Source organism: Morone saxatilis, unplaced genomic scaffold (assembly GCF_004916995.1).
Source record: "Morone saxatilis isolate NCDOM2014 unplaced genomic scaffold, NCSU_SB_2.0 Contig21, whole genome shotgun sequence".
Classification (NCBI taxonomy): Eukaryota; Metazoa; Chordata; class Actinopteri; family Moronidae; genus Morone; species Morone saxatilis.
In genome coordinates this window covers 16,212,912-16,226,513 of record NW_023339774.1, presented here as the reverse complement: position 1 = coordinate 16,226,513, position 13,602 = coordinate 16,212,912, and the positions used below count along the sequence as shown (strand labels likewise).

The window sequence follows — 13,602 nt, the reverse complement described above, 5'->3', positions numbered from 1 at the left end:
GTGTTGTTATTCTGTGTAAATAAAGTCGTGAAAAAAATGCATCAGAAAAGAGTAATTCATGACTTTGCAGTGCTGAAACTGACTGATTTCAGTCATTCAGCAGCAAAGCAAAGTCCAACTAACAAATCAGACATGGTTGAAAACGATGACTGAAAACAAGGTTCAGACTTTGTCCATTTTATTGAATTACTAGACAGTGATCCATAATTGCTTTGCACATCCTCAATACACCACAGTAGAAGACGCACGTGTGAGAGGACTATCAGTTATCTATGAAGGGACATGCAATGATGCACAAACACACGCATGCATGTCCACACACACACAAACAAACAGAAGATTTTGTGCTTTACATAAATCCCATCTTTATTTTCTTCTGAGGTTTCTTCCTGATGATGGAGGAGAAGATGAAGATGATTCCCGGTTTACCTTTTTGTATTTGACAGAAACAGACTGAAAACACACACACACAGACATTTGCAGAGCTAAAAAGACATGCTCTCACATTGCACTGATAACTTGATTTCATATTTAACTAATTCCTCCTTGGTTTCAGATAGACTAGTTAAAATATCTATTTGTAGATTTATTTTCTCGTGTGTTAAGACAGGATTGGATTGCTTAAATGCAATAGTTCGTCATCATCTATGGCACAAGGATTTTTTGGCTAAAACCATGTGCTTTTATTGTAGATTGTTGACACACAAGTTGCTTCTTTATCTGAAATACTTAGAGTGTGTGACCAGTAAAGGGTGATATTATTGCTTCACTGCTTCTCATGCACACAACTACAACACTATAGACTCTACAAATGGATTTGCGCAGTGCACTGTCTGGTGTGTAATTGCATTTCCTACCCTACCGTGAACAATGATGCTACTCTGTAAGTGCTGCGAAGCATCACACTTGACTATATAGCTCTCTGGATTGCAGGTTTAAGGTACAGTAGATGCTACAGCAGCCATAAAGAATGAGGTCTAACTCATTGTTAACAGTGTTAACAGGTACTATTGTAAGTTGTGTTTTTAATATTAAACTCCAGTGTCTAATTGACAAACACTGACACACACACACACACTAGCTTAACAAGCCTTTGCCTTTGTTTTCCAGCTTCACTCATAAAGTACAACAGTGACTTCTGAACATTGAGGTGACCCGTCCCTTTAGGATGTTTGGGTTTAAGAGCTGCTGGCACTGGCTTCGTCTGGTCTGCTGGAAAGGCGAAAGAACAAAGCAGACTTTAAAGATGCGTATATTTATGTATGGGTGACAGACTGCTGACACAAGGCCGTTTTTCTTCCATGTGTGAACTTAAACATCTAAGAGGACTTACTCTGTTCTGCCTGCTGCTGTTGGCTCCGGTCCATACAGAAAACTATTCATTCTTGAACGAAAGAATAAAGTGGAGTGGTTGTTAGAGGAGAATGTATTGTTGTAACATGCTGGTATTTTGTGAATTTGAAGACACATGCAACGCTGACACAATTAGTCTGACAGATATAAAGTGTGTGAATTCTACAGTTTCATCCCTGCATTTATTGTCAGTGTAATAGATCACTCGACAATAAGGACTGGCTCATTTATTTTCCTGTAATGATAAATGAGATAAAGAGATGCATTTAGCATCTTTAGCAACTTTTTTTTTTCTGTCTCCGTCCTGTAATTGCAACCCTAGCCAAATCCAATTGGTCCTCATCCAGCAGAAGAGTCCCTGTGATCTAAAAGTGAGCCATCTGATAAATGAGCGCTCCAGCCAAGGATAAAACTGAGGCAGGGGCCACTGCCTCCGCAGAGGGAAGTAATGAGAGGCAGGAGAGTCGATGCTTACTTTGAGTTCTCTGCTGCTTCCTTCAGTTCCTTGTCAAGTCTAGAGGTGAGAGTTCAAATGACAAGATGAATATAAAGTCGTTTAAAAAGACAACTCAGACTTGGGGGAGGGAGGAGGGGGTGGTGCATCGTTTGGCGGCTTCGAGGGACTCACCTAATGATGCACTCAGGGATCTGGATGCAGTCCATGGGGATGAGTTCCTGCAGCTCGTCCAAACTGGTCACATACTTAATCTTACTGCTGAACTTGGTGCTGTGACAAGAGCAACATGTACACACACACACACACACACATTAAAACAGGTACAAGTGACAGCACAGTGAAAGTAACTGGCTTGGCATCAGGGGAACAAAATCATAGACTGGTTTTCTTTCAGAAGTGAAACTACACTAGTTTAAATTTGCTACAGTAGGCCAAAGTACACGTAAACAAGACTAAGAGTTTACAGCCATGCTAGCGGCTCTGTGAGGCCACAGCGATGCTTTGAGCAGAATGCTAACGTCAGCATGTTAAGATAGTCACAATGACAATGCTAATATGCTGATGTGTAGCAGATATAATGCTTAGTTTAGCGTGTTATTATACTAACATTTGCCAATTAAACACAAACACAAAGTACAGCTGAAGCAGATAAAACTGATGATGCCGCAGAGGAAAAGTCACAGGATCACCAAAGTTATTAAAATTCATCTTGAGGGGGAATGTGAATTTCTGAACCAAATTTTATGGTAATCCATCCAATGGTTGTTCAAATATTTCACTAAAAACCAAAAATGTCAACCTCATAACTGTGCTGGAGGAAAACCCGGGGGATCAACGTCATTAAGATGTCTAGGAACTAGTGCATAATTGCTTGCATGGCAAATAAAATGGGATCATTCTTACCTGATGAAGGGCTTGGTAATAGCTAGAACGGTCCTGATAAACCATGATGGATGGAGAATAATAAAGGATTTCAAATTCTTCCTGAGCCTGAACACAACACAAGATATCACATTAGGCAAGTTTATGTCTCATGTTGTAGCTCATTTTCACATTCATTCAAATGTTTTGAGTCATGCAATGCAACTGTTCTCTCATGAAATCACCAAATAACAGTGTTATCACACAACAGGTGTAAATGACTGGAACAAACCTTCTGTCAATCATCTGATAACATTTCTTCAGCCAGCCAAGGCCAGGCATTCTTCTGTGGGGTGTGGCTCCGTTCAGGTACACGATCATGTAGTCCTCTGCCACCATCAGCTCCAGTGTACTGATCACATACCTGCAGATAAACACGCACATACGCACACACATAGTTAAATACTTAAAATGCTCTTGACCTTGACTACTGTAGAATTACCAAATATATGTTTTTTTTCTGGAATAACACGAGAGTGACCCAATTTGATGCAGAAATTGCACATTGGACTATAAGCCAAAATTCAAGATAAAAGATAAAAAAAAGTCTGCAGCCATGTTAGTGCTTTACTGTACTCAATGCTAATGTTTAGCAAGTACAATGTTTACCATGTTCACCAGCTATTATCATGCTAAAATGTGCTAATTAGCACCAAATACAATGTCATTAGGTATTTGGTCATAAATAATGGACAAGTTAGAATTGTGACCAAAATTACTATAATTTATCCTCAAGGAGGCATGAATGTCTTTTCCACATTGTATGGTAATCCATCAAGTAGTCACTGAGATAAGATAAGATAAGATAAGATAAGATAACACTTGACTGTATGTTCACACGGAAATTTGTCTTGCATCAAATGCTCAAGAAGTCCATTTTTGGAGCAAGCATGTGAGTCGCCAGTTTAGTGGTGTCATCATGTCCATTTGACATTTCACTCAAAAGCACGAATGTCAGCCTCATCCTGGTGCTACAGGAAAAGTCAAGGGAATCACCAAAGTCACTAGGATTCATCCTTGGGGGACCATGAATGTCTGTGGATCCATCTGTTGTTAATATATTTTAGTGACTAATGACAAAACCATTAGCTAGAGTATAGATCAACTTCCTTGTAGCCTTTATTCTGTACATAATATAATTACCCAAACATAAATATGACATCAAAACCAAGAACTAACAACATCATTCTGCTTACAAAAACTCAGCTACCGTATCGGCCATGTGTTCCAGTTGGCTATATTCCAGATACCAAAAGAAGAAAAAAAAATGTCACTGAGGTCTGTAACATTACGTTTGTCAATCTGGTTTAATGCAAGAGCAAGAAATGCAGAACCATGTTTTGTGGATCTGAGTGCCAACAAATATGAGGAAATAGGAGAAAAAATTGCTGCATTTAAAAAAAATCTCTCCTCTGATGTCAGCTACGGGAAATTGGTACAAATGTGCATCCATCTCAGCAGCTCAATCAGACTTCTACCTTTCTAAAATCCAATACTCTGATTCAAACCAAAATAAACTGTTATCTCTCTTTCAATCCCCCTCCCCCTCTTCTCCTGTCCACAGGGAACTTTGTCGCCTGCTTTGAAAATAAGGTTGACAATATTCTCAGCTCACATAGTCCTTCTAGTTCCCTCAATAACTCCTCTAACTTCAATGACTTTGGGCTCAGCCTGACTCTCCTCTCCTCCCGATCCAATGTCATTCTCCAGCTTACACATCCACACTGCTGGTCCACTCTGTTTCGTGACTATTGTGATCATCTCCCACTGACATCAAGCTGCATACGATTGACCACCCAGCTATAGTTAACTCCTCCTCGCAAGGATTCAGACCTCAAGCCATCTGGCATCAGAAACTGCAGACGCTACGGTTTACCTCCTTTCATTTCTATCCAAAACTCTCAGATATGCCAGCTTACTCAATATCTTTCACAGAACAGCCTGTGGGATCCCAATCACACTGTCCAAGCATGAAATGCAACTGTGCCAACACAACAGTAAAGACATCAACACGGGATGTCTCGGCACACAAGCTAGACTATGACTTTATTTCTATTACTTTAGTTAGGGAGTTTTCCTTGCTCAGAGGGGCCATGAAAGGACGAATTAGGTAGCATCCTTGACTGAGTATTATTTGAGAATAAAATGCAAGTAAATTACTGGTTAAAAGGGTGTTATTGCAGAATTATACTCACAGGAAGAGGTTCTCCATTATTTCATGGTAGTCCTCTCTGTCACTGTCTGGCAGGAAACAGGCTGCAAATACGATGATGGCATTCACTCCATTGCTATAGTAGCCTAAAAAACACATACAAATAATAATAAGAGTTAACTTGACCTTGTTCCATTGTTGGTGAGAGCTTAGCCTTAATTAGCATAGTTTTCATAATTTGATTGCTCCCTTATTTTCCTCTTTTTTGTTCACATCTGCCAATCTGTGTCTCCTTTGTCTGACTGTCTCTCGGTCCTGTTTCCACTCACTACTTTTCATATTAATGTAATTTCCTTTTATTCACAAACCCATTCATCACCAGATTTGGTGTCACTCAGACAGAGGGTCTTTTATCTAAATGACAGAGCTTGTGATACTGACTGTTCAGTGACAGACGTCTCTGTTTCCAGTGGGACGGCTGTGTTTCACTTAAGCCCGCAGCACAGTGGGAAGAAAATGCACTACCTGATATAGTTAGGGGTCTGATTTCCACCAATAATGGTAATATGGTCAGTGCTTATATAAGACACAGGCTTACCAGGGTGCAAGCCCATAGCCTTGGGGTTTTAGAGGGCCCCACAAAGAGGAAATAGAGAGAGATGGGGCCCCTGCCTGTGAAACCAATATGGTGTGGATCGATGTCTGGCCTCATTTTAAGACCCGGTCCACCAGGAGTCTTAATGCGGCTATAGATGGGTGACAAATTAAGGGAAGAATTAGCATTAACTGTTTTCATAGGGATTGGGCTACCACAAGAAAAGAGATATTCCTTCATTTGGACTTTTGTAGAGCTGAAATGTTTGTCGATTAATCAATTAGTCAAGTGACAGAAAAAATACCAGCAATTATTTTAATAATCTACACATTTTTTGTCAGAAAATGTAGATTTTCACTTTTTATTTGTGTTTTGTGGTAGTAAATTGAATACCTTTCGGTTTTAGAAGCTTAGTTGGACAAAAACATTTTAAAACTTTTCCTTGGTTAACTAATCGGTTAACCAAGAAAGTTATTCATTGATAATGAAAATAATTGTTACCATATTCCCATAAGTGTTCAGCTGGGTTGAGATCTGTCGACTGTGAATGTTACAAAATATGATTCACATAATTTTGATATTGAGACCGTTCAGTGATGGTCCCTAATGCCCTATATGGAAGCAACTGCACCAATTTCTGGTTTTCCCTTTAATTCGACACTTGTCTATATACAAAAGAGCTGTTTTGGACAGCAGCAGCCACCCTTCATTAATGACACAGGGCATATTATTGTCAAGTGGCCACTTTCCCAATTTTCAACCGGAATCCTATTCTAATGTGAAGAGGATGTGAAAATTGGACATAAACATTTCCACTGTTTTTTTGTTGTTGGAGAGTTTTCTCTCTGATGGCCACTGGATGATGTAAAACTCATCAGTTGGCTACAGACTGTGTTTTCTCATTTTTGGTTGGCCAAGCTCCAACGGAAGTTGAGGCATTTCCAAAATGAGACATAATTCTGCCACCTCATATGCTGAGAGGTGGCAGAAGCCAGCTCAAAAATAATAGGTCACCAAAGATTATGACTTTTACAATATGGTGTTACACCTGCAATCAGTTATTCAGGCCAACAAAGAACTGAAACGGAAACCTGGAAAATGGTACAATACAAAGAATAATAATTGTTTATTTATCTTTGTGCCAGCATCACTAATGTGATTAACAGAATGCAGAATTTGCAATGAATACTGGATATTGTCTGAAGTGTATTAAAGGATAGGTTCACATTTTTTCAAGTCTATCTTAAAATAACACTCACATGCCCATTTGTACGGTGCAACAGTTTTTGTTGGCTGTAATTGATCTGTTTACCGGATGGGAATAAATCCCTTTCTAAAACAATTAGTGTAACATAAGAAATGGGGGACAAAATTCACAGTCGTAATTCAATGCAAAATACACTCCAAAGTTCAGCTGAAGCTAATATGAGACTGTATTTATAGTACAGAGTATTTATAAAACAACCAATTGTAGTGAAATTGTAGTAACAACAATGTTAGCATAGCAAAAATAATGTGTAATATGCTTTGTAAATAGTTGCATCAACAATGCACTAACCTGATACCTTATAATAAATGTTATAATTTGAAATTTAAAATGTCTGACAAGAAATTATAACTTGAACCGAGAAAAGAAAATAATGAACAGTAAGAGGACACTGTTTCAGGAGATTTTAGTGAAACACTCAAATATGATTCTGAAAATACCCAGTGGATATTAAGCCTTTGCATGTGGTCGTGTGAGTGTGTGACGGACAGCATTAGAGACAGACTTGAAAAAATGTGAACCCTAGCTGGATTTGATGATGTTGAAGATGGACATAACATCCATTGTTATGATGTTAAAACGGCTTTTTAATAGTCACCTCCATGGGAGATGACTCTCATGTAGGGCTCGATGATCTTCATGTTGATGCGGTGCTCCTGCTCCCCAATGATGACCGTTCTCCATAGCTTGCCGTCCTGGCGCTCCTCCTCAGCGCTGTACGTCGGGATTGGATCATAAGGTTCACTTGTCCCACTCCTATTGGCTGCATTGGGGTCTGATATAAGAAAATACAGGCCTTTTTCACAGCAGTCATTTTTAGACTTGTCATAGGAATTATACTCTAAAACAAATTAACATCAGTTATAAGGTTTTAAAATAATCCTGACAGCATAAAAAGTTACATTATTGCTATGAGTTTTATGTTACAAAATTAGAGACTAGCCAGGAAATTCTGAATTTGCACTCTTTTTGTTATAAACTGTATACTGAACCATTTTGGCACATCTTGCCTCCTTTAGGTCCATGATGATTCAGGATCATGGCGGAGGGTCAAACTGCCATTTCATATATTCTAAATGACCCACCTTCCCAGTCCATTTCATGGTCCGTGTAGTCGAAGTAATCCCCCTCATCTGGAGTGTCGAGGTCGTCAACGTTAATGTCAAGATCATCTGGCGTCTCCCCCAAGTCATCTTCACTCTGGTCCAGTGAGAGGCTGATACGAGGGGCAGATAGCTTTTTTCTTTGGGTGGGACCTCCTTGCAGGGGTAGAGAGGTAGGAGGAACTGCAGAAAACAGTATATAAAAATAGTTATTCAATTGGGTCATGGCGGTCTTTTGGACATCAAAAACGATTTCTTTTACTTTTGAACAACTGTTGACTGATGACTCATGCTCACCTGGTCTGCCTTCACCCCCCTCAGAGTTCATTTTACTCTCTGATGCCAGGTCCATCCCCAGGAGGACCTACAAGAAGATACTCACAGTTATTAAATTGATTCTTATGATGCAACTTGAAACCTGGAGAGTTTCCAGACTCTTGTGTAATGCATTGCCTGTGATTCCTCTACATTTAATGATTTGCAAACAAGAACATCTATTTGAGTTTTGAGTGAGATAAACCAGTTGTTAAATTAAAGTAGCAATTCATGGCCAACTTCAAAGCTAGCAGCGGTGCAATGTAATTAAGTGCTCACTCAGTATACTGAAGTACAAATTTGAGGTACTTAACAGAAGTATTTACATTTTACATTCATTGCTACAGATTATACTTCCAACAGTAAGCCTATATACAGTAGTTCAAATTATTATTATTATTATTATTAGCTTATTTTTCTTCTGCTGGGATGCACTACCTGGGACTGGTTAGGTGTGTGTGTGTTTTTCAAATTAAAAAAGTAACAGCAGTCCAATAATATAACTTATAATAATATAACACTCACATAGGGCCATTTTCTGCATTGAGTACTTTTTGCTATTACTCACATATATTTGACTTAAGTTACATTTTCAATGACATGACAAGACAATGTCATTGAAAAGACAATGACAAGGACATTTACTAGGAGTATTAGCTTTTTCCAAATATGTTTGTATCAGTATACAGTATATGTTGGCTGATGTCAAGAAATGTCAGTACAGAAACTAAATTAACTAAGTTTGAGGTAACTTAGATATGGTGTCATCATTACATATTTTGCCCTTAAAGCACTGACAAGTTTATTTTACTGCATAATGTTGCACTTAGTATGAATCCTCATACAAATCTGTATCAACATTGTTGTTTATTATAAATGTTTATGATGGAAAATTACTATCTCGATCAGATTCGACCTCAAAAATCCAGTATCAATCAGGCTATATTATAAAGCATAAGTACAAGACGCCCCTAGGATATGTTAACAAACGGTATATTAACTTTACTTAATTAATGCCTGTATTTTAATCTTATTTACAAACCCATTTCCACTGTTATTAGAGAACAGGGGGTGTAGAGACAAGAGTAGTAAAATGGTAAAGTGAGAAAGGAAGGGGGAGGGATGAGGGAAATCACAAAGATTTTGAGGTTAAAGGTCATCTTCCCCTGTGAATAATCCCTTCCATTCAAAGTGGAGTAGGGGGGAGGATGCTGAGGGTTGAAAGAAGGGGGGGAGGAACGGGGCTTGTTACATCATGACAAGCTATTTCCCCTCGTCGCTGTCTTTTTCTAGTGCTGATTCAAAGCGAATGACTGCACGCTCGCCTGAGCACAGATTGGGCAGAGATGCAAATTCAGAGTGAGTCACGTGCGCTCATTCGCATGAAAAAGAAACATCCTTGTTCCTCCTCGGGAAACTCTGCCAGGAACGAGGAAGATGTAATTGCATTACAACAGAAACAGAAAGCTGAATGGTATATTCCTGTAGAGTGGAGATGGCTGCCATGATGACGATCCACAGAAATATGTACAGTATGTGCACACATAGTAGATAATATCTCATACACACAGAAATTACAAACATACAATGACACACACTCCTACTGCACTGCAGAATAACAAAATCATCATCAGCTGTAATGTGCATCCTCCATGGAGGATGCTGAGCTCCTTTACTTCCACAGCACAGCACAGGACCACAGTGCTGATGACAGCAGCCCCTCCCTCCCTCTCGCTTCCTGTCTGCTGGCTGGGAGAAAAAAAAAACAAGAACATATCCCCTTTCTCTTCTTTTTATCTCCACAGAATAAAAGCCATCTACTCACCACTGCTGGGGCTCGGGAATCTCTGTCCTCTTGCGTCTCAGAGCATGGATGTACTTCCAAGTTCCCTGCCTATTTCCTGCTCCCAGCCTTCTCGGTGGAGATGCTCAGCTTACAAACAGCTCACAGCTTCCACCATTTTGTGGTCACATGATCTGGGCCATTACCAAATAAGGGCGATCACCTGCTATAACAGCTCTCTGCACAGCAGCTTCCTCAGGCAGTGCAACTGAATGGGGCAATAGGAGGGTGCGTTTGTGTCATTTTTTTCCTCGACTGGAGGGGATAAACTCTGTGTTTGCGTAGCTGCCGTTGTGTTATTACTACCTGCGAGGAATGTGGGACTGCCATTAATGTCTGACAGTAGATTTGTGAGCCTGGCTGTGCAGCTACAACATTCTATCACCCCTCAGGGTAAAAAAAGGCAATAGCAATCAGAAACGAGAACATTGTCAGCTTCATGTGCTGATAATATTCACACACTTTACCACATGCTGGTAAGAAAATAGTGACTGATCCAAAGCAAATATCTGATGCTTACCATTCCCCTGTCTATAAGGCAACTTCAAATGTGTCCTTTATATCCTGCATTAGCACTGAACTTTTAAACCCTTAAACAAGCAAACTTTAACCACAAAGCAGATAAAATCAATAGTACCTAGACAGTCTCTCCTTCCGTGTGGAAACACGCATTGTTCTCTCCACAGGTCTAACCTCGCTGAATGCCTCTTTTCACTTACCACTGTTCAGTCCCAACAGTTCGACAGGAAGACAGAGACCAGCCTGTTCGACCTGTGCACATTCTTGACAACTGTTTAGTACAAAGGTTGCTTCCACAGCATGCCAATCAATGTGACTACACCTGGACGTAGTGAGGCGCCCAAATACAGTATTTGGTTAATCAGTGATTATATCATAAAATGGATCATACGTTTCTGTGCGGAAACCTCAGATTTTTTTTCTCATATATATATTTTTAATGTCAGAAAATGTGACAAGACAGATGAGGGACAGCGCAGAATCCAGTTGGTTTAAAAATACATATTACATGTAGCTTTAATGTCTATATTTTAAAGTTAGTATAGATTAGTTTGGAAAAAATAATAATTGTTTCATAGGCAACATGGTTGTTGCACACATAAAGACATTAGGATGAATATAAACAAAGGCACTGTAGTTCCCTGCAGGCTATGTTTTTATTTCCTCCTACCAGAGCTGTGAACCAGGGTGGGTTGCATTCTAAGTAGATAAGACTTTGTCCAACCAGTTTGACACCATTTACAATTTTATCATGTGTGTCAAACAGTATTGGTATAATAGGACAGTTCAGTACAATAATTAATTGACATTGCAGTTTCTCTCCTGTAGCAATAGAACATGTTTATGAAATGGCACATACTGTCTGTGTTTTACAGTGCTGAGATAAATGTGCCTTACCTGACACTGCTGTCTGATTGCCTCTCTTTGATGTTTTTGAACAAGCTGCAATCGCTAGCACACAACAGATAAAATGTCCATAAAGTGTTACAACATGCGACTGTATAACCAGGTGTCTTGTTCCTAAACGTGAAACCATCTCTTTGTCCTACAACCTCCTTATTCAAGGTTGAAGTTATGGAGGTTATCGACGAACAGTGTGTCTTTGACAGCTTTGAAGACAACCCGGATGTTCTCTGTGTCTGTCGCACAGGTGAAGTGTGTGTAAAGGGGTTTATGACGCTCGCCGTGCTGCTCCTTGTACATTTGCAAGATGAACCTTCTCGCAGATTCGGCATCACGCTGAGGCCCTATGGAGGCGAAAGTTGTCTTAATCAGAGAGAATCTGTGTATGTCGAGGAAATTCAATTCTGAGAGATCACTTTAGGACATGCTATGTCCAAAATCACACCCATGTTCACTGATTCACTTCTCCCAGTTTAATATAGACAGAATAGTATACTATAATGAGCAGTGGGTTAATTTCAGACGGTTGTTAGCAGAAAGTAGTGTACATGCCATAAACAATGCTTCTTTCATTGCATTGTGAGATTTCACACTCAGAATTAATGCTGTAATTGATATTTTTCATGATCAATTAATCTGCAGATTATATTCTCAATTAATTGTTTAATGTACAAAATATAAGCATAAAAAATTTACCAAGATAATGTATTCAAATCTCTTACTTCACTTAAATCACTGACTAACAGTCCATAACAAGAGCATATTCAGTCCATAATAATGAAATACAGACGGAAGCAGCAAATCATCACAATGGAACAGCGGGAATGAGTGAATGACAGAAACAATCAACAATTATCAAAGTAGTTGATTACCAATCTATTAATTATTTTAAACAGAAATTGAAATAAAATGTCAGACCGTAAATATGGCACACTAAATAGTAAGTAGGAAGTGATTTTGGACGCAGCTATGAATGCTGTTTTAAGAGCAAAAAGAAGTTGCATGCTTTACCAGAGTAGTCAGGAAAGTAGGTTGCCAAATGGGACTGTGTGATCTTCTCTTCTAGCAAGTCTGTTTTGTTCAGGAAGAGGATGGTGGAGGACTCTTGGAACCAGCTGTACGAGAGGATAGTCCTGAACAAGGCAAGGCTCTCTTTCAGACGATTCTGAAGAAGGAGGTGAGAATAATCTTAGACAAAAGACTAATGTACGGAAATAAAGGAAAAAATACGGAGAGTGAACACAGTATAGCCATGGCACAAGAGATTAAAGGCTTTTAACCTTACATCATTCTCACTCTCGTAAAGGACTTGATCGTACTCGCTCAGGGCCGCCAGAAATATGATGGAGGTGACATTCTCAAAACAGTGGATCCATTTCCTCCTCTCTGAACGCTGACCACCCACATCCACCATCCTAGAGACACATTACCATTTATTGAAGTAAACATAAAGGTTCATGGACTGTTAAAGGAACAATAGGTAGTTTGAGAAATATACTTTCTTGCCGAGAGTTAGACGAGAAGATGCTAAATATGAAGCTAAAGTTCAGCTTTCCATTAATACTGGAAAAGAACAAAAAAATACATCTACCAGCACTTCTAAAGCTCCCTAATTCATGTTATAGCTAATTTTTTGTCAATTAGACACAAACAGAAAGGTACAAATTTACTGGGTATACAGTAACTCCCCCCAAAAAGTTTTTACATTTTTCCTAGTAAATAAATCTGGAGATATAATGTATTAATTAGCCTAGTAAACTTTAGAGGTTTTCCAGTCAGTTCATGCTAAGCTAAAGCTAATCGCCTGTTGACTGTAGCTTCATATCTACTGGACAGACATGAAAGTGGCATCATTCTTCTCATCCAACTCTTGGCAAAAAAGCAAATGAGTGTATTTTTCAAAACAAATCATGAGAAATCTAGAAGGAAATTTGGGGATTTTAGGTCACTAATGAGTGTTAAAACCAAATCAGTGATACAGTTCTTCCTCATGTGTTGTTTTAGACTGAAAACCTGTCAAATGTTTACCATTTTTCCATATATATATATATACATATATTCATTCATAGATAGAAATTCTTCTATCTATAAAGCAAGAAATCTCTGTCTGTGTGTGTGTGTGTGTCTCAAATATCTCTGCAGATCAGGATCAGACTGACCTGAGAGTTTCAACA

At 39.0% G+C, this 13,602-nt stretch overlaps 2 protein-coding genes across 3 annotated transcripts in view; both read right to left on the bottom strand.

The window, feature by feature from the left end:
• Positions 1-179: 179 nt before the first annotated feature.
• prune2 (prune homolog 2 with BCH domain) lies at positions 180-10,352 on the bottom strand. 2 transcript variants are annotated; one of them, XM_035668461.1, is made up of 11 exons: positions 9,989-10,352; positions 8,146-8,212; positions 7,831-8,031; positions 7,344-7,520; positions 4,927-5,029; positions 2,964-3,095; positions 2,714-2,800; positions 1,982-2,080; positions 1,829-1,867; positions 1,334-1,384; positions 180-1,209 (listed from the first exon to the last, which is right to left on the bottom strand). In XM_035668461.1, the coding sequence occupies exons 2-11, from the start codon at positions 8,198-8,200 to the stop codon at positions 1,179-1,181; spliced, it is 975 nt and encodes a 324-aa protein (XP_035524354.1). In that variant the 5' UTR covers positions 8,201-8,212; positions 9,989-10,352; the 3' UTR covers positions 180-1,178. The 2 variants fall into 2 exon arrangements, with proteins under 2 accessions (XP_035524354.1, XP_035524353.1); XM_035668460.1 differs by having other exon boundaries at positions 180-1,212; positions 9,989-10,349.
• Positions 10,353-10,988: 636 nt separating this feature from the next.
• LOC118332990 (guanine nucleotide-binding protein subunit alpha-14-like) overlaps positions 10,989-13,602 on the bottom strand; it is a 6,693-nt gene continuing 4,079 nt past the window's right edge. Inside the window, exons 5-7 of the mRNA XM_035668459.1 lie at positions 12,714-12,843; positions 12,440-12,593; positions 10,989-11,772 (exon numbers count right to left, since the gene is read on the bottom strand). Of these exons, the coding sequence (XP_035524352.1) occupies positions 11,582-11,772; positions 12,440-12,593; positions 12,714-12,843 (475 nt within the window). The 3' untranslated portion in view covers positions 10,989-11,581. The remainder of the gene's footprint in view (positions 11,773-12,439; positions 12,594-12,713; positions 12,844-13,602) is intronic.

Bases quoted from the DNA above. Each gene is read 5' to 3' on its own strand.
- prune2 (XM_035668460.1), bottom strand. From the start codon at position 8,200: ATGGACCTGGCATCAGAGAGTAAAATGAACTCTGAGGGGGGTGAAGGC. The intron at 2,081-2,713 runs GTAAGAATGATC...CTCTTGTCACAG, and splicing joins ATTACCAAGCCCTTCATCAG to CACCAAGTTCAGCAGTAAGA. The intron at 1,868-1,981 runs GTGAGTCCCTCG...TCTCACCTCTAG, and splicing joins ATCCCTGAGTGCATCATTAG to ACTTGACAAGGAACTGAAGG.